Source organism: Salvia miltiorrhiza, chromosome 1 (genome assembly GCF_028751815.1).
Source record: "Salvia miltiorrhiza cultivar Shanhuang (shh) chromosome 1, IMPLAD_Smil_shh, whole genome shotgun sequence".
Taxonomy (NCBI): Eukaryota; Viridiplantae; Streptophyta; class Magnoliopsida; order Lamiales; family Lamiaceae; genus Salvia; species Salvia miltiorrhiza.
In genome coordinates, this window is record NC_080387.1 from 45,041,650 (window position 1) to 45,061,474 (window position 19,825).

The 19,825-nt window shown below is 40.0% G+C and overlaps 3 protein-coding genes across 3 annotated transcripts; 1 reads left to right on the top strand and 2 right to left on the bottom strand.

Annotated features, from left to right (window-relative positions):
- Positions 1-221: 221 nt before the first annotated feature.
- On the bottom strand, positions 222-1,535 carry LOC130985744 (loganic acid O-methyltransferase-like). Its single transcript, XM_057908855.1, has 3 exons — positions 1,375-1,535; positions 642-1,280; positions 222-569 (listed from the first exon to the last, which is right to left on the bottom strand). The coding sequence occupies exons 1-3, from the start codon at positions 1,441-1,443 to the stop codon at positions 237-239; spliced, it is 1,041 nt and encodes a 346-aa protein (XP_057764838.1). The 5' UTR covers positions 1,444-1,535; the 3' UTR covers positions 222-236.
- Positions 1,536-4,015: 2,480 nt separating this feature from the next.
- Positions 4,016-15,238, bottom strand: LOC130985753 (loganic acid O-methyltransferase-like). The gene is made up of 4 exons (XM_057908868.1): positions 14,955-15,238; positions 14,207-14,833; positions 9,137-9,267; positions 4,016-4,537 (listed from the first exon to the last, which is right to left on the bottom strand). The coding sequence occupies exons 1-4, from the start codon at positions 15,024-15,026 to the stop codon at positions 4,345-4,347; spliced, it is 1,023 nt and encodes a 340-aa protein (XP_057764851.1). The 5' UTR covers positions 15,027-15,238; the 3' UTR covers positions 4,016-4,344.
- A 147-nt stretch (positions 15,239-15,385) lies between these two features.
- Positions 15,386-17,197, top strand: LOC130985774 (loganic acid O-methyltransferase-like). The gene is made up of 3 exons (XM_057908900.1): positions 15,386-15,454; positions 15,697-16,359; positions 16,755-17,197. Exons 1-3 carry the CDS (start codon positions 15,386-15,388, stop codon positions 17,091-17,093), a joined length of 1,071 nt encoding a protein of 356 aa, XP_057764883.1. The 3' UTR covers positions 17,094-17,197.
- Positions 17,198-19,825: the final 2,628 nt, after the last annotated feature.

A 19,825-nucleotide genomic window follows, 5' to 3' on the forward strand; every position in this document is an offset into this window, starting at 1 on the left:
TATTGCAGTGTCACATTTGATGATTCGACACACTCACAACATACATGTGACGTGCCTTTTACACAACTAAAAGGAAGGATGAATGATAATATGTTAAAGGAAAAAACACGTTTACCTTAACATAACAAACAGAAACGACAGCGTCTAACATATTCTGCTAACTAACTACAGATCTCGAGTGACAGACACATCAAATGCGAACGATAACTAGTGCAACAGAAGATGGATTGGTAGAGTCATTTGCGGTTGAGCACTGCAAAGAGCATACCAGCAAACACTTTGTCCCCCATTGAATCCAAGATGCGAGTGAAGTGGAGCTTTTGTTGCATAGCCCTCTCGAAAACTTGCTCCACTATCTCTTTCCCAAAGTGCTTCACCATTGTTCCTTCCGTTGATGCTCTAAGGTGCCTTACTAGCGTCTCAGCATCCGCATTGATCGCTAAATCCACCATTTCCATCTTCACTATTTCGAAACTTCCATTTTTCTCAACCACTCTCCTCATATCATCTATACAAGTAAAAAAACTAGGAACATTGAACGACTCCATTTCCTCTTGCGCTAAAACTCCCTGCACATCATAATAATTGCCTTAAATGGTATAAAGAGTAAAGATGCTCATCTTTATGATAGTTAAAAATACCTCTTTCACCATGTCGATGAGGATGGACTCCAAAAAGTTAAGCGCTACGGCGGCATAGTGCTGAATATCTGGATTAGGTACACCGGGAAGAAGAGTCACTACCATTCCTCCCGCTACAATCTCTTGAGCTCTAGCTCTCAAGAATATCTCCATATCTTCCTCGAATCGATCTGCATAAGCTTTCACCACCGCGTCGGAGGCGCCCATGTAGTGGATTTTTCCGGCATTCCACGCCGGAGAGCCTTTCACCGCCACCCCCTCCGGCAACTTGGACAGCCAATGCATCGCGACAGAGGAATATGCGATGTGGATGGAAGAAGAAGGGAATAATCTGCCGTGGAAAGAGCCCGCCACCGCCGCCGCAAAGTAGCTCCTCCCTTGAGGAAGAGAGGCGAAGAGGGTGTTGAAGTCGTTGCCGATCTGATCATTGAACAACACTTGGAATTCGAGGTTGTTAGTGGACGACTTCTGTTGCACGGTTTTGATGATGGATTCCATGGAGTAGAATGTGTTGGGCCCCACCGAACATCCTAAGTCGGCGACGGCGAATCTGGTCGAACCACACAGCAACTTGTCTAAATCAAGATTATCCATCACTGCCTCCTTTATTGCATCCTCCACAGCACGTGCCACATCTCTCTGTAGATATCATATAGCTAATGAATCAAAAATTACAAAGACAATGGATTAATTTTCTGTTGTAATAACTAATTCAGAATAATAGAAGAGCTACCTGCCCAGTGGAGTTCTTGGCGTAGCTATATGTACCGTCACCGCCATTCATTGGACAAGATTCACCCATTATTAATCCTCTGTATCTGTATGACAAAAAAAGAAAGAAAATGAAAACCCCTTTAATTTGAGTGATGATGAACCTCAAGTTGTACAAATCTCATTTCTCGATATTCTATTTATAAAATCAAAAAGGTGGCAATATGATGATTTGATTCTGATCTCTAAAAAAATATACTATCATTTGATTACGATCTCTAAATAATATACTCCCTCTGTCCCACCATTTTAGTCCTTTATTCCATTTTGAGATGTCCCAAAAAGATAGTCCACTTTTCTAATTAATACTATATAAAAATATTATTTTTACTAAATTAACCTTAATTAATGCTTCACTTAAATGTGAAAAGGACGTGTGAAAATAATAAATAAGGGTATAAAAAATAAAAATATAAAAATTAAATGCATTTTCTTAATATGTGTGAAAAATGGGAGGGGACTAAAATGGTGGGACGGAGGGAGTATTATAATTTGATTCTGTTGCATGGTAAAGAGTTTAACCTCCACGTTTAAAGCACTGGCGTTCTATTCTATAATAACACTCTCCCTAGCTCCCACGACAATCATAAAATTAGGTGACATTTTCAATAAATAAAAATAAATATTATATATATATATATATATATATATATATATATATATGTACAAATGAGAACGAAAAATCATTCTTAATTTTTGGATCATGAAAATATCAGTGAATGCATCATCTTGATGGATAAATGCACCGCTTAAGTTCGAATTCTAAAAAGAGCGATTTTTTTTAATTTTTATTTTTTTGAAATGCAGTAAGTCTAGACGTAAGTGCAATATTCTCAATTCTCATTTTAAATTGCGATTTTCGCAATAACCAACACATGTATATATAATTTTATGTCAAATTCTAGCGAAAAATACCAACAAAAATTGCCATCAATTGGACGTTTGATATATAATTGCCATCAACTCTTATCTATTTAACTTCTAAAATAATTGTCATTAATTGATGTTGTAATTGAAAAATATCAACAAATTGGCGGTGAAAAATTACTCACTTTGTCCCAACTAACTTGATTTGTATTTCGTTTTGAGCCGTTTCAACTAATTTGATAAATTTCCTTATATGAAAATTCTATTAACTTTTTCACTTTATTACCTACTATACTTTTTCACACAATACAACTCTAATAATTTTTTTGCACTTTATTACCTACCACATTTAAAACATTAAACACTAGTTTCTTAATCTCATTTTTTGGTCGTGTTTTATTTTAACTTTTTATAGTTTTTAATAAAATAAACAGTTCTTCAATTAATGTATTATGTTATGACACGATCTTATTAAAAATCGACTAGAGTTCACTAATTTAGTTAGAATTTTAAATTATTTTTTATTTATTTCAAAAATGTTTGAATTATTAAATGATTATTATAGGGTTAATAATTCATAGGTAGAGTATGTAATCCTGTCCAAATTTTAATTTTAGTGATAGATATTAATCATGATTTATTATACAATAATATTTTTTTGTCCAACTAATTATAAAATGGTGAATTAATAATAAAATGGGCCTGGTACGATACAATAGTGAAACAGAGAATCTCAATCGATATTTTTGGATTATTGGTGATACAATACAACATCATAATGCCGACGTTCTCTCATTAATTAGTTTATCTCTTGTCTTATATAGTAGTAATATTTATATATCCTTATTTAACCGCATGAATGAATTGAATAATAATAATGTCAAGGTTGGAGGGCTATCCGCTTCGCGCGCGTGAATCGAAGAAGATATAATGTCACGGTTGGAGGGCTACACAGCTGTCATTAAAATAGTTTATCACTTGATTTGTCATTGTAATTTGTAATAATAATCCCATAATAAATTCTTTTGTTTACAAGAAAGCATACCAAATACCACTACACATAAATTATAAAGAAATAATTCGATAAGAAATAGAGTCCAGCTTGGAGAAATTAAATGTGCGTAAAAGTAATAAAAACCTCTTTAAAAGTAATAAAAACTCTTTAAATATGCATATATATGGTGCAGGTAGGGCATAACGCAAACATGACATTGATTTATGTTATAAATGATATTGAAATTTGATATATTGGTGGCTAATATATGTTGATAATTTATCTAATCTCGAAAACTATATTGAAAGCTGATGAGACATTTTAGAAGCTAGAATTCTAGTTCTTGTTGGAGGCACCATTAGTCCTCACAATAATACACTCCTGCAAATTTATTCTCTCCACACAAGTGGCGGATCTCCCAATTTTTGAGTTTTTTCTAAATATCTTATTATATATATATGTGTGTGTGTGGCTAATACATTGTTTTAATAACTATATATAGTATCCATGCTAATTGCTTAACATTTTACATTGATTTGTAAAATTTATGTTATTTTTATCCTATTTTTCTTTCTTAGTTAATTTTTAATGTTGAAATTAGGTTAATCCTCAAGTTAAAGTAATTACAAACTATTAATAATGAAAATTAGTTTATTTATTTAGAAGATGAAACATTTTTTTTAAATGAAAAAAAAAAGCATATAGCATGTCTATAAATGCTTTCAATGTACTTGATGTTGAGTTAAATGAATTACGAACAACTATTTTTTATATTAAGTGATTGTTAAAGAAATACATAAAAATGAATAGTAGAGAATGCTAAAAAAAAATTGCTTTGGAGTCTCCTGCCCTCAAACCTCCATACAAATATTTTCAGACGCCATAATTCAACAAATTTAGCCTCCCCCTCTAATGATATCCGCCCCTGCTCCATACTCTTTTCTTCTCCTCATCTCTAGTTTATAACATTCTAATATAAATGATGTCATCAAATGTGAGACATATCCATTGAAAAACAAAACACTACTTGAAATAGAAGATGGAGTAGTGTGCGAGCATTTGTAGGAAATATTATTTGCGCTTGAGCACAACAAAGATACTAGCTGGAGATGATGTCCCTCCCAAGATTTGAGTGAAGTGAAGCTTGCGTTGCATGGCTCTCGCGAATAGTTGTTCCATAATCTCATTTCCAAAGTGATTGGCGATAGTCCTTTCCATTGCTGCTCTAAGGTGCATAACTACACTCTCAGCCTCCGCATGGGCCCTGCTGTGAGAGTTTTATGAAACTCACCTCTTGAAGATAGTGAATCGTGTTCTCATATATATAGATAAAGATAATTACAAATAATAAAATGGAGAAAATAAAAGAAATCTAATTGGCCCTGACTTTACAACTTCTAACTATTCAGACGATTCATCTTCCTTTGGAGACGATACATCTTCCATAGCAGACATAGGTCTATTATCCCCCCGCAAGCGAGACGTTGGGTTAGGACAAAGGCGAAGCTTGGAACGAAAAAATTCAAAGAGTGGACGAGCTAAACTCTTTGTGAAAATATCTGCAAGCTGAAGATTTGAGGGAACAAATTGAGTTTCAAGTTTTCCAGAGGATACCAACTCACGAATGAAGTGGTAGTCGATGTCGATATGCTTCGCACGTTTGTGGGCAATAGGATTCTGGCTCAAAAAGAGTGCACTTCGATTATCACACAATAGAAGAGGTCGATCTGGGGGTAAAGCATGCAATTCCCGAAGTAAGTGTGTAACCCACATAAGCTCAGAAGCAGCATTTGCCATAGCTCGATATTCAGATTCGCAGCTCGAGCGGGCAACCGTCGGTTGCTTTTTGGCACTCCAAGAAATAAGATTGGAGCCAAGGAAAATAGAATACCCATAGGTCGAACGACGTGTGTCTGTGCAACGTGCCCAATCCGCATCCGAGTAGCCGACCAAAGCCGAATTTGTGCTGCGTTCAAACGAGAGACCAAAATGCTGAGTTCCCTTGACATAACGGAGAAGTCGTTTAACCGCTTGAAAATGATCGACTGTGGGCTGCTGAAGAAATTGGCTGACTTGATTCACCGCATACGAAAGGTCTGGACGAGTAATTGTGAGATATTGAAGAGCGCCAACCAAGGAGCGATATAACTTAGGATCATGAAATGGAGATCCATCATTAACGAGATGCTGAGCAGCAGCTAATGGAGTGGAAACGGGCTTAGAATCAACCAATCCAGCTCGGGCAAGAACATCAGCGGCATATTTGGATTGACTGAGAAACAGGCCATGATTAGTATAAGTAACTTCCGAGCCAAGAAAATAGCTTAAGCGGCCAAGATCCTTGATTGCAAATTCCTTATTAATTCGAGAAATGAATGATTTTATGAGAGAATCATTGTTTCCTGTAAGGATAATATCATCAACGTAAACCAAGAGATAAAGAATTGAGGATCCACGAGTAAATGTAAAAAGAGAAGTGTCAGCGCGACTCCATTGAAAACCAAGATCAATAAGAAAAGTGTTAAACCGCTGAAACCAAGCACGGGGGGCTTGCTTAAGGCCATATAACGCCTTCTTCAAACGACATACATGATTTGGGAATCGTGGGTCAGTATAGCCAGGTGGTTGAACCATGTATACAGGTTTGGAAAGCACGCCATTGAGGAAAGCATTTTTTACGTCCAATTGGTGAAGTGGCCAATTTTTCATGATGGCAATGGCAAGAACAATACGAACGGTAGATGCCTTAACAACTGGACTGAAAGTCTGAGAATAGTCAAACCCCAGCAGTTGAGAGTAGCCTTGCGCAACTAAACGAGCTTTGTAGCGATCAATGGATCCATTAGAGAGATACTTGGTGCGAAAAATCCATTTAGAGCCGATCACATTAATACCAAGAGGGCGAGGAACAAGATCCCAAGTGCAATTTTTTAGAAGAGCCATAATCTCTTCATCCATAGCACGTTTCCAGTGATGGGATTTGAGTGCAGATTTGTAGCTTTTGGGCTCCTTTGAGCGAAGAAGAGCAGCAATAAGGCCTGGATAATGAAAACCCGCCTCGTGTCGTGGTTTGGAAATACCAGCCCTAGCACGAGTGACCATTGGATGCGATGAAGCGGCTACAGGAGGTGACGAGGGAGGTGGTGCTGAGCTTGAGCTAGATGACGTCAGTGTTGAAGATGGCACAGAGGACGAGCTCGGGGAAGTCAAGATTTGATTTGATGGAGTTGATAAAGGCGGTTCACATAGTGAACACGGCATGAGCAACAGAGCTGGAGAGAGAGCACGAGAAGTAGGCTGCATATTTGAGGTAGAGGGAATCAATGCTACAGGTTCCAAAAATTCTGAAATGCGCAGATCATTAAGAGCATCATGAGATAATTGGCCAGAAAATGGAAAACAACATTCATCAAATTTTGCATGGCGAGAGATATAGGTTCGAGAAATAGTAGGATCGAAACACAAAAACCCCTTGTGACTGCTACTGTAACCAAGAAAAATACAAGGTGCACTTCTGGGAGAAAACTTGTTTTTAGCATAATCACGTAAGTATGGGTAAACCCAACAACCAAAAGGATGGAAATTATCATAATTGGGTGGCGTAGAAAATAACACCTCAAAAGGTGATTTATCCTGCAAAACTGAAGATGGTAGGCGATTAATGGTATAAACAGCTGCACAGAATGCCTCAACCCAATAAATAGTTGGAACCTGAGAGTGAAATAGCATCGCAAGACCAGTTATTGTAATATGTCGGCGCTTACGTTCGGCACGACCATTTTGAGAAGGCGTGTACGGACAAGACATGCGGTGAATAATGCCATTTTCTTGAAAAAATTGTTGAACTCGGGTACTGGTAAATTCTGTGCCACCATCACTTTGAAATATCTTAATGCGCCTGTTAAATTGAGTCTGAACAAAAGTTTTGAATTGCAACAGAGTGGCATAAAAATCAGACTTGAGGCGCAAGGGATAAAACCAAGTAAACCGAGAAAAATCATCAATAAACACAACATAATAAGAGAACCCAGAAACAGAGCAAACTGGTGCAGGGCCCCACAAGTCACAATGGATTAAGTCCAACACATGAGAAACACGTTTCTCATTAACATAAAAGGGCAAACGTTTGCTTTTAGCAATTTGACATGAAGGACACACATTGGGTTTAGGCAACAAAGAAGTAACATTCAAATGTCCAGACTTAGTCAAAGAAGAGATAACATCAAATGCAACATGCCCTAGTCTAGAGTGCCATAACTCAAAAGAAGCGTGTGGTCGTTTCGACTGTAGAACGGCAGCAGCTAAAGCAGAGTGCCCAGACTCCAACACATAAAGGCCATTTTTAGTGCGACCTCGCCCCAGCATTTCCTTTGTGCGACGATGCTGAATGACAAAAGAAGAATCGGTGAATTCCACAGAAACAGGGTAATCAGATGTTAATTTGCTAATAGAGAGCAAATTTTTAGTTAAACGGGGCACGACTAAGACATCAGATAAGTTCAACTTATCAGAAACTGAGCAAGTACCAATATGTGAAATAGGCAGAGAATCTCCGTTACCAACAACAACAGTGTCGGGGCCAGAATAAGAATTAGAAGTACTCAAGGATGAAGCGGTAGGAGTCATATGAGCAGATGCGCCCGTGTCGAGATACCAATCTGAAGTGGATGTTGGAGAGAGAGAGCATCCAGCATTGAAAGCTTCAGCCAGATTTGCAGATGCATTCGATGAATTTTGAACAAAACGTTCCGGACATTTATCGGCATAATGACCCTCAGTTCTGCAAATTTGGCAACGTGGAGGACGCCGATTACTTCCTCCACGACCAGAATGCTTGCCGCGACCAGAGTTAGAGGAATAGCGGTGGTTACCACCACCACGATGAGAGTTGCCACCACCTCGATGAGAGATGCCACCACCACGGTGCTGCAGGTGAGAGACGAAGGCAGCTGCTGGTGGAGAGGTGGTATTGAGAGACTCTTGAAAGAGTATAAAACTTTCCGCACGAGCGACAATGTCAGTAAACGTTGGCAAGGGAGTGAGAGCCATCTGAGCAGCAGAAAAATGAGAAAAGGACGGTCCCAAACCACGAAGAAACCAATGAGTTTTATTTAACTCATCAACGGGACGACCGATGGCAGCCAACTGGTCACACAACGATTTGAACATACAAGCATACTCACGAACAGATCGCGAGCCACGTTTGGAGAGTTGTAATTCATCCAAGATAGCGAGCTCCCGCGATTTGGAAGAATTGCGAAATGCGGATTCAAGAGAGAGCCAAACTTCACGAGAAGATTGACATCCAACAACAGCAGCCATAGCCTCCTCAGTGAGCGAGGACTGGAGAAGACTTTGCAGGCGCTGGTCATCTATGCGCCATGAAGAGAACTCTGGATTGGGAATGAGTTTCCCATCTTCCTCAATCTGTGAAGGAGGTGGGGGGCGAGAGCCATCAACGAGGCCAAGTAAGTCTTGGCAAGTTAATAAGGGAAGAACTTGATTCCGCCATAATAGATAATTGGAGGAGGATAGCTTCACGGTGAGCATGTGGACTAGAGTAGAAAAAGGGAGAAGAGCAGAGGAAGATTCACCGGCCATTGAAGAAGATAAGGGAGGCGGCTGCAAGAAAGGAGGTAGGGTTTTGTGTCTTAGGCTGATACCATGTGAGAGTTTTATGAAACTCACCTCTTGAAGATAGTGAGTCGTGTTCTCATATATATAGATAAAGATAATTACAAATAATAAAATGGAGAAAATAAAAGAAATCTAATTGGCCCTGACTTTACAACTTCTAACTATTCAGACGATTCATCTTCCTTTGGAGACGATACATCTTCCATAGCAGACATAGGTCTATTACCTGCCATCCACCATTTCCATTTTCACATTTTCGAAACTTCCATTTTTCTCTACCACTCTTCTCATTGTCTCTATACAAGGAAATATAATAGGAATGTTGAACGAGTCCACCTGCTCTTGCTCTACAACTCTCTGCGCACAGATTCGCATCCAATATTAATTATTGAAGGGATAATTGCAAATTAAATCTTTAACATTAAACTTAGCACTATATATCAATACATTTAATTAATACCAAATTCGTCTCTCCTGAAATATTTTCGCACGAATTTGAAGTTATGTTTTGGACATTTATCCTACATCGAAATTAAAAATTGATCGAGACTTTTGAAAATCATAATTTCGATTGTCTTTATATATCAATTTTGCCATCTAATATCTGGAATTGCAATTTGAACTAATTTGGACCTCTAACTCTGCCACTAACTCTTGCGTGATCGGCATATTACTCAGTTGTCGGATTTCCAGCAACGAAATTAACACCACCAAAGAACAACTGTGAAATTCAAAAGCTCAATCATCATTTTACAGTTTTTATGTATGTGGAGAGTTGCCCCAATGATCTTTAATTCCCTAACCCAAATCTGTTACTCGGCCCATTTCCCAAAACCTAGCCTACTATCCCATTTGCGCCGCTTCATCTGTTCCGCCGCCCGTCTCATCGATTCCCACCTCCGAATTCATTGCTCCACCCTCCTTCCCAATGACCTCCACTTCTTTTTATCCCTGCTGCATGTCTCTCAATGGTAAGGAAGTTTCACTCTGTTTGATCGGAAGGCTCTGCTATTCCTTCCTAAAGTGTCGCCGGATTCCTGTTCGTGGTTTCCTGATTGGTGACTGAGGGTGTGAACTTCGCTTCGATTGAGAGCTTGTATCATCGGATTCCTGTCCATCGGTTTCCTGGTTGGTGATACTTTGTGGGTGTGCAAGCCATCGGAATCATGTCCATTGGATTCCTGCTGCTGATGGCTGTGCAATCGAGATTGGAGTGCTGATCTGTTTCTCATGTTCCCTTTGAGCCGTGATCATTGAGCTGCTGGAAGAGCCATTTGCCTACTGTGGGAAAATCTGAGCCAAAGTGTCCCGAGGACACATTTTCCCACCCTTGAGTTCCCTCTGAATTTTCCTTGTTCTCTTTTCTTCTGACTTTCCCTTGTTGTTCTCTTTTACTTGCTGGTTCTACTCTGTGTTTTACAGGTACTAGGATCTGAAGAAGGAAGGAAGGAGAATAAGCAGCGGGATCGAAGGAGCAGAGGAACCGAGACTCCAGTGCAGCGAAGTCATCTCTGGCCGAGCAGAGGAATCGAAGCTCCGAGGTCAGAGGAACCGCCAGATGAGGCGTCAGAGGAATCACAGAGGAGGCGCCAGAGGAATCTACTCCAGCGGGACGAGGCCAGTGGGATCAAGGGCCAGAGGAGTCGCTTCCCCGCTGCCAGAGGGATCGAAGTCCAGCGGAGTCAAGCTCCAGCGGACTCGAGGTCAGAGGAGTCGTGTGCCAGAGGACTCCCCGCTGCCAGAGAAGTCGCGCACCAGAGGAGTCCAGCGCAGAGTAGTCCAACTGCCAGAGAAGTCTCCCGCTGCCAGAGGAGTCAAGTCCCCGCTACCAGAGAAGTCGCTTCGCCCGAGCAGAGAGATCAAGGCTCCTGTGCAGCGAAGCCAAGTCTCCAGAGCAGCGAATTCAAAGGCCTACAGAGGAGAAGAAGAAGACGAAGAATCTAGTGCTTGAGCACGAGTGGGGAAGACATGAGGTTCGGGAATCAAGTGGTGTAACCCTGGCTAGGCGAAGATACCCAACAGTGGTATCAAAGCCACGGTGACCTAGCCAGGGCACCCTCCGAACACATCTTACCCACCCCGCCGCCCCTTGGCTGCGCCGATTCGCTCCCGACGAGCAAGGAAAGGGTAAGTCCAGCTCTTTCCCCCGGAAGAGTTCGGCTCTGGTAAATTGGCTTACACCCTGAAACCCCTAGAGTCTAGGGTTGGTGTTGTTGCTGTTGTTGTGTTTTGCATGATTTGCTTGTTGTGATCTTGGTATCTTGCGATCCTGTTTTCTTTTGTGCTTCCGCTTGTTGGTCTACATCTCGATAAACCCCTTGGCATTCCAAGCCGAGTGAGATCTTCCTTGTTTTGGTCCAGTTCGTCTGAATTCCCCTGTGGGTCTCCTCGTGCGAGTATCCTGGAAAATAAGGGAGAGAGGGGCTTATCTGGATTGGCTGTGTGATCTCTGGTGTTTGTTGAGATCTGTTCTGGGTTGTTGCTTGTTGACTGTTGTTTGAGGTTGTTGTCTTGATTGTTGCTGCTTGCAGCTGTTTGAGTCTCTTTGTCATCATGAACAACTGCTATAGGTTGTGGGATAGGTCTATCCCTGGGTTTAAAACTTGCATCAGTAGGGATGTGGTGCTTAATGAACTTACCTTTCCATGTTTGACTGAATCCTCACAGTCTGATGCTCCAAGTGAGGTGGAGATACTGAATGTTATTGATCAAAACAAGTATGAGTTTATTTTTACCCCCACTGTTCCTTTTGAGGTGGATCATCAATCCAATATGCATGTTGAACCTAATAAGTTGCTTGCTGCTATAAACTCTGAAATAAACTCTCTGCATAATAACAAAACTTGGGTTCTTGTTGAAAGACCGGATAACTGCTCTATTGTTGAATGCAAATGGTTGTTTAAGGCTAAGAAAGAGTTTGGATGACCTTTTGTGTCTCTGTGCTTGTGTGAGAGGCAAGTTTAGCCTCTGTGGCTGCTTGTCTCTTTTATTTTCTTGTTCTCTGTTGTGTCGTGTGTTCTGAGTCTGAGCTTTGTGTTTTTCTCTGCTCTGTGTGTGTGTGCCTTGTGTGTCTGAGCTCTGTGCTCTGCTCTGGTTTGTTGTCGTGAGCTCTGTTCTGATCGGCCTTCCTGCTCTGCTATGTGTTTCTGTTCTGCTTTGCTTTGTGTCTGTTCTTCTCTGTCTTCGCATGTGTGTGCTCTGCTCTGTTCTGTGTCTGTCTCTCTCCTCTGCATGTGTGTGCGTTCTGTTGAGTCTTCAATGATAACCTTTTGGGTTTGAGAATGTGGTGATTTCCCTTGGATTGGTCTCTGGTGTTGAGACTGAGTTAAATATGCATAATATTTTTCTCACCCACTATTATCATGTCTCTGTGATAGGATGATAGTAAAAATGGCTGTGATGATAAGCTCAATTCAAAGGCAGGCTCTTCCCTGGTGACATAATGATCATTGTGCCAAAGGTGGAATGTGGAGAGTTGGCCCAATGATCTTTAATTCCCTAGCCCAAATCTGTTACTCGGCCCATTTCCCAAAACCTAGCCCACTATCCCATTTGCGCCGCTTCATCTGTTCCGCCGCCCGTCTCATCGATTCCCACCTCCGAATTCATTGCTCCACCTTCCTTCCCAATGACCTCCACTTCTTTTTATCCCTGCTGCATGTCTCTCAATGGTAAGGAAGTTTCACACTCTGTTTGATCGGAAGGCTCTGCTATTCCTTCCTAAAGTGTCGCCGGATTCCTGTTCGTGGTTTCCTGATTGGTGACTAAGGGTGTGAACTTCGCTTCGATTGAGAGCTCGTATCATCGGATTCCTGTCCATCGGTTTCCTGGTTGGTGATACTTTGTGGGTGTGCAAGCCATCGGAATCATGTCCATTGGATTCCTGCTGCTGATGGTTGTGCAATCGAGATTGGAGTGCTGATCTGTTTCTCCTGTTCCCTTTGATCCGTGATCATTGAGCTGCTGGAAGAGCCATTTGCCTACTGTGGGAAAATCTGAGCCAAAGTGTCCCGAGGACACATTTTCCCACCCTTGAGTTCCCTCTGAATTTTCCTTGTTCTCTTTTCTTCTGACTTTCCCTTGTTGTTCTCTTTTACTTGCTGGTTCTACTCTGTGTTTTACAGGTACTAGGATCTGAAGAAGGAGGGAAGGAGAAGAAGCAGCGGGATCGAAGGAGCAGAGGAACCGAGACTCCAGTGCAGCGAAGTCATCTCTGGCCGAGCAGAGGAATCGAAGCTCCGAGGTCAGAGGAACCGCCAGAGGAGGCGTCAGAGGAATCACAGAGGAGGCGCCAGAGGAATCTACTCCAGCGGGACGAGGCCAGCGGGATCAAGGGCCAGAGGAGTCGCTTCCCCGCTGCCAGAGGGATCGAAGTCCAGCGGAGTCAAGCTCCAGCGGACTCGAGGTCAGAGGAGTCGTGTGCCAGAGGACTCCCCGCTGCCAGAGAAGTCGCGCACCAGAGGAGTCCAGCGCAGAGTAGTCCAACTGCCAGAGAAGTCTCCCGCTGCCAGAGGAGTCAAGTCCCCGCTACCAGAGAAGCCGCTTCGCCCGAGCAGAGAGATCAAGGCTCCTGTGCAGCGAAGCCAAGTCTCCAGAGCAGCGAATTCAAAGGCCTACAGAGGAGAAGAAGAAGACGAAGAATCTAGTGCTTGAGCACGAGTGGGGAAGACAGGAGGTTCGGGAATCAAGTGGTGTAACCCTGGCTAGGCGAAGATACCCAACAATGTAGACTAGTTTAAGAGGGACAGATTAATTTGATAGACATCAATTTAAAGTTTTTATGTAGAGTATGTGGAGCAATAGTCTATTTATGATAAATATATTAATGCTCGATCTTTGAGAGTTGAGTCAATACACCATTGCAAGTCGAGCATTAGTGATCGAGAACTTTTTTGAAAATACACTAAAGTTTGATATACTCGATCAGTACAAAATACACTAGGTATTTGACATAAAAAAAATCCTAAATAATTAAAAAATTTATATATTTTGTAAAAGATATAGTATATTTTTTAAATTTTATTTTTTAAAATGGGTACCTATTACAATTTAACCCGGAAAGTTAAAATCTTTCTTTACGGTTTTTAACACGAGAATTCTTAACACTGGCCTCCACTTTAGTCGAAAACCATCAATATGCCAACCCATATAAAATTATAACGATGTTTCCCTTTGCCTTAATTTATTCCAAGCCTATACCCCACAGCCACAACACAATTATAACAATATAAGTGGAAGTAGGCGAAGAAATTAATTAAAATAAGAAATGAAGGTAGTAGCTAGTAGATGTACATACCTCTTTCACCATGTCGATGAGGATGGACTCAATAAAACTAAGCATGACGGCAGCACGATGTGGAACATCTCTGTGAGGCACACCAGGCATGTTAATCACCATAATCCCTCCCGCCACTATCTCCTCAGCTCTGCATCTCAAGAATATCTCCATCTCTTCCTCGAACTGCTCTTCATACGCCCTCACCACCGCGTCGGACGCGCCGTTGTAGTGGATTTTACCTGCGTTCCACGCCGGAGATCCTTCCTCCGGCACCTTCGACAACCAGTGGAGTGCGGCCGAGGAATAGGCGATGTGGATGGAGGAAGAAGGGAACAATCTGCCGTAGAAGGAACCCGCCACCGCCGCCGCAAAGTAGTTCCTTTCCTGAGGAAGAGAGGCGAAGAGGGTGTTGAAGTCGTTGCCGATCTGATCGTTGAACAACACTTGGAATTCGAGTTTTTTAGGAGACGACTTTTGCTGTACGGCTTCGATGATGGATTCCATGGAGTAGAATGTGTTGGGCCCCACCGAACAACCTAAATCGGCGACGGCGAATCTCTTCGAACCACATAACAGCTTGTCTATCTCAAGATTCTCCGTCAACGCCTCATTTATTAAATCCTTCACAGCACTTGCACCAGATCTCTGCAGACATGCGATATAAAACGGAAAAGAAATTTACCATAGAATTCAAGAAAAATGGATAATTTTGTAAATCAATCAATTGAAGAACTGAAAATGAAATTAAATGGAATAACTACTTCACCTGCCAAGTGGAGTTCTTGCTGTAGCTATACGTGCCGTCACCACCATTCATTGGGCAAGCAGATTCAGCCATTATACTAGTACTCCTATATTGATTTATCGTTTAATTTCCTGAAATTACTATGAAAAAATTAATGATTAAGTGATGATTGATATTAAATCACATTTCTCGATATTGTATATATAGAATCAGAAGATTGACTGTGTTATTATTAATTATGTTAATTCATTGAGAATAGGAATCTCCAGCTCATTCACTACTTGACACAAAGAAACATAAAATTGAAAACCCGATCGATTTGAATTTTGAGTGATGATGACGCACAGTTCTCGTTATTTTATTTATACAATCAAAATGGTTTAATCTATAACTAATATACAGCTTTACAAAACATATATAGCTAATGAATGGAAAATGAGAAAAGCAGGAAAATGAGTCAATCATCTCCGATGAATGGTCGGGATGGCACCTATAGCTACACCAAGAATTCCATCTTGCAGGTCTTCTATTCTTCTGAACCTAATTCACTTATTTTTCTTTTTATTTTGTGTCATGACAAATAAATTCTTCCATCTATGATCGAAGCTATCAAATTTTAGAATATTGAGTTTGTTGATTTCTATTGTGACGCTGCCGAAATGCATATCAATATTTTCATGTGATTTATGAATTATAAATTAATGGTCGACAAAATTGCATGCATGATTAAATACATTTATTTAGGGTGTATATATATGTACAGAGAGATGGGGTGAGTGCTGTGAAGGACGCAATAAATGAGACGTTGATGAAGAATCTTGATGTCGAAAAGTTGGTGTGTGGTTCGACCAGTACCAGATTCGCCGTCGCCGACTTAGGATGCTCGGTGGGGCCCAACACATTCTACGCCATGGAATCCTTAATCGAAACACTGAAACAGAAATGCCATCAACAAGGCTTGGATTCCGACAAGCTCGAATTCCAAGTGTTTTTCAGTGACCAGATCGGCAACGACTTCAACACCCTCTTCGCCTCTCTTCCTCATGGCCAGGGAAGGAATTACTTCGCCGCTGCCGTGCCGGGTTCTTTCCACGGCCGGCTGTTCCCTTCTTCCTCCGTCCACGTGGCGTATTGCTTGTTCGCCATCCACTGGCTGTCGAAGCTGCCGGAGGAGCTGCTGCTCAAGGACTCGCCGGCGTGGAACGTTGGTAGGATTCACTATGCGGGCGCCTCTGACGCGGTGGTGAAAGCCTATGCGGATCAGTTCGAGCGAGACATGGAGAATTTCTTGAGAGCAAGAGCTGAAGAGATTGTGGCGGGCGGCATGATCATAATCGTGGTGCCCGGCGTCCCCGACGGAGTTGTAGACTACGACAGCCTATACTTTGGATTTTTGGAGTCTCTCCTTGCGGACATGGTCACAGAGGTACCCAAATTACCCTAAGCATATGAATTAGATAAGAGTGATCCTCACATTTTTTATCCCATGTTTTTTTAAATTAAAAAAGAAAAGTTTATTCACCTTTATTCCATATTTTTATTTTAAAATAATATTATCATAAATTAGAATGAAAAATGGAAGGACTTTTTTTTTTCTAACATTGATCTACTAATATAACAAAATCTCGGTCTCTCTCTTCCTGACACATACTCATAAATGTTTTTGTTATGATATCATAATTTTATTTAACGACAACTTTTTAAGCTTCACAATTTAAAAATTACTATGTCATTGCTGAAATATTTTGTTGCGGTGTTCTACTTTTGGCCTTGATTTTTATTTATTTATTTATATGTGTCCATGTATTGTGTTGTGTGCAGGAACTTATAGAGCAAGAACAAGTGGACTTGTTCAACATTCCTAATGTATATCCTTGTGCGAAAGATCTGAGGAGGGTGGTTGAGAGAAATGGGTGTTTTGAAATTGTGAAAATGGAATTTGGGAACGTTGTGGTTGGTGGCACCATGGAGCCTGAGAGTTTCATACTCCAGATGAGAGCAATATTTGAAAGAAGCATGGCCAATCATTTTGGAAATGCGGTGGTTCACCAACTTTTCGAGAGAGCCATGCAACTTAAACTCGATTTTGCTCGGCTTTTGGGCTCCGCTGGCATCCATGAGATTATGGGTCAGGTCTTGGCTGCGCTCAAGCGCAAATGATATACTGCTCTGATACCATACTGTGACGCCCCAATTTTTCTTATTAAATAATAAAATGTATTCTGAATAAAAATAATAAGATTCCAATATTTTAAACAACTAAAATCTCAATTTCAAAGAAAATGTATATAAACATCATAAACTGAGGCTTTATTCCAATTGAAAAATAGAACATTATTCTTCCTTTATCTTGACCATCACTCGCCCCGCCTCTCATCGCCCGAGTCATCTCCTGAAAAAGATATTGTTTTGGGGTGGGTACAATAAACTCAGTGGGGTGCATTTATCCATATTATAAGAATCACAACAAAATATAAGTGCAAATAAAACTGTCTGCTCTTTCATATTGCCCGAAAGCAATAACTTTCTGTCTCTTAGCCCGAAGGCTATATAACTTTCTGTCTCATATAGCCTGTAGGCTATAACTTTCTGTCTCATATAGCCCGTAGGCTATAACTTTCTGTCTCATATAACCCGTAGGCTATAACTTTCTGTCTCATATAACCCGTAGGTTATAACTTTCTGTCTCATTTAACCCGTAGGTTATAACTTTTTGTCTCATATAACCCGTAGGTTATAACTTTCTGTCTCATAGCCCGGAGGCTCTGCCTGCTTCTCACACATATAAATTGAGTAAAACGTATAATAAGGATAAATGGTAAATGCAACATTATAACCCCACCTTTACTTCTCTTTGACACGTGTAAAGTAATTAAAGATTAAGTCTTGCGCGCCTCGCCTAAAAATAAATTATGAAATCATAATTAAGATACATTTAAATCAATGAATGCACATGAATATATATATATATATACATATATATATATATATATACTTGAATAAAAATTGCACATATATATTTATATATATAAACAAAATTCTTTTCTACTACTTATAATTAATTACATTTAAAAAAAATCAGCATGTGTATATATATATGCGCTTACAAAAAAAAGGAAAAGTCAAACTCTTAAAAATAAACATATGTATCCACACACACACACACATATATATATATATATGTATGTAGAAGACTCCCTAATAAATATTTATGCTTAAAATAAATGAAAAGTTAGATATAGGACACTCATGTTTATAGTATAAACTAGGAAATCATTACATATTATATATATATATATATATATATATATATATATATATATATATATATATATGCAGCAGTAGCATGTTAGGATTAGGAGAAAAATAAAAAAAGAAACATTGCAAGACTATATGTACGAAAAATCTTACACAAAGCTGGGGAATAAAGAAAATGGTGTGCCCTATTCGAAAATGGCTGAGTGGAAAAATGAGATACTGTTCTTCTCTTTGACGAGAAAGAACCGCAACACAAATATTAGAAAAGAAGCCACAAGATAGAGAGTTTACCTCACTCAGGAGAAGAGTTCGGTGATTTTTATTTTTAAGTGTGAGAAATGAGGTGAAAGGAGCTGCTATTTATACAAGAGGTTGAGTGTTTATTTTTAGAAATAGTATCAATCAATTATTCTTCCCATGACTTCACAAGGAAAGCTTGACTAGGGTAAAATTTTGCAGCTGTAACTATGAACGAAAATAAAATAAAGGAAGTGTGCAAAACCTTATACTATTTTTCTTCTGGCCCAAGAAATGGGCTTCATAAATTAAAAGAATTGGATTTTCTCAATAGATAGCTATTTGGACTTTATAAAAAAAATATGTAATATATAAAAAAAAATTTAAAAATATAACTATAGAAATAATACTAATAGGTAAAATAAATAATGCTTTGAATTTCTTATAATTAAATGCTCGTGCTCATGCAATATCTAGGCGCGATTTATAAGACTTAAAATTTAATTATTGAAATAAATTAAAGAAGAGGATTTTTTGTACTAAAAAAAAATATTTTGGGGCACTACACAAAGCTTTGGCAGGTAAAGAAGCTAAAATGTCAGATGAAGATTGGAAAGAGTTAGATCTAGAAGCTTGAGCGTCCATCATTCTCTACCATTTAAAATGGGATGTTGCTTTCTTTTGGTTGATAGTGAGGCAACAATTGTAATGTGTGAGGTCAAAGTTGGAGGCCATAGATGTGATTTGTGAAGGTGGACTACGAAAATCAAACACTCATGTTGTTTCTTTCATTGCCAAAATCATATGAAAATCTTGTACAAACATTGATGCTTGTGGACGACAATCTAAGGATGGATGAGACTAGGAAGTCTAGGATGTCACTCCTAGCGGATGATCTTCGAAAGATTGCAACTAATGGCATGGCTACTAGTGGTAACCAGGAGCAAGTGCAAGGGCTAGTTGTATACAAGGGGTATAAAGCAATGAACGAGGCAACTGAGAAGTGGTTTACTACCTATAAATTAAGACATTGATGGTAGACTCTTTTTAATGGGAAATAACCATTTTCTGCAAAGCGGTGGAGCTTGATTCAATAAGGATCAAGATGCATGATGAAGGAGGACGGATTGAAACACTATCATTGCGCAAAGCTCAAAAACACATGCGGCCGAGACGCGCGCCCGTGTGGTACGCGACTCCAGCGTGTTTTGGAATCGCGTAGCTAGGCGTATTTGCTAGGTTTGACCGTGATTTGACAAAAAATTTGCCGAAAAGTTGATTTTTGACCGCCCGTCATCAGTGGTCTACAGTTTTATTTGTTGAATGATTTCTTTTTTCTTTGAATTCATAGTTTGCTAGTTTAGAAGTCGTAATCTTTTGCCTCAGGGTTAGAGATT

Excerpts from the sequence above, each read along its gene's own strand:
- LOC130985774 (XM_057908900.1), top strand. The coding sequence starts at position 15,386 with ATGAGTCAATCATCTCCGATGAATGGTCGGGATGGCACCTATAGCTAC. Across the intron at positions 15,455-15,696 it reads CCAAGAATTCCATCTTGCAG|AGAGATGGGGTGAGTGCTGT; the intron begins GTCTTCTATTCT and ends ATATATGTACAG. Across the intron at positions 16,360-16,754 it reads TTGCGGACATGGTCACAGAG|GAACTTATAGAGCAAGAACA; the intron begins GTACCCAAATTA and ends TGTTGTGTGCAG.
- LOC130985744 (XM_057908855.1), bottom strand. The coding sequence starts at position 1,443 with ATGGGTGAATCTTGTCCAATGAATGGCGGTGACGGTACATATAGCTAC. Across the intron at positions 1,281-1,374 it reads CCAAGAACTCCACTGGGCAG|AGAGATGTGGCACGTGCTGT; the intron begins GTAGCTCTTCTA and ends TGATATCTACAG. Across the intron at positions 570-641 it reads TCATCGACATGGTGAAAGAG|GGAGTTTTAGCGCAAGAGGA; the intron begins GTATTTTTAACT and ends TATGATGTGCAG.
- LOC130985753 (XM_057908868.1), bottom strand. The coding sequence starts at position 15,026 with ATGGCTGAATCTGCTTGCCCAATGAATGGTGGTGACGGCACGTATAGC. Across the intron at positions 14,834-14,954 it reads GCAAGAACTCCACTTGGCAG|AGATCTGGTGCAAGTGCTGT; the intron begins GTGAAGTAGTTA and ends GCATGTCTGCAG. Across the intron at positions 4,538-9,136 it reads ATGGAAATGGTGGATGGCAG|GGCCCATGCGGAGGCTGAGA; the intron begins GTAATAGACCTA and ends CTCTCACAGCAG.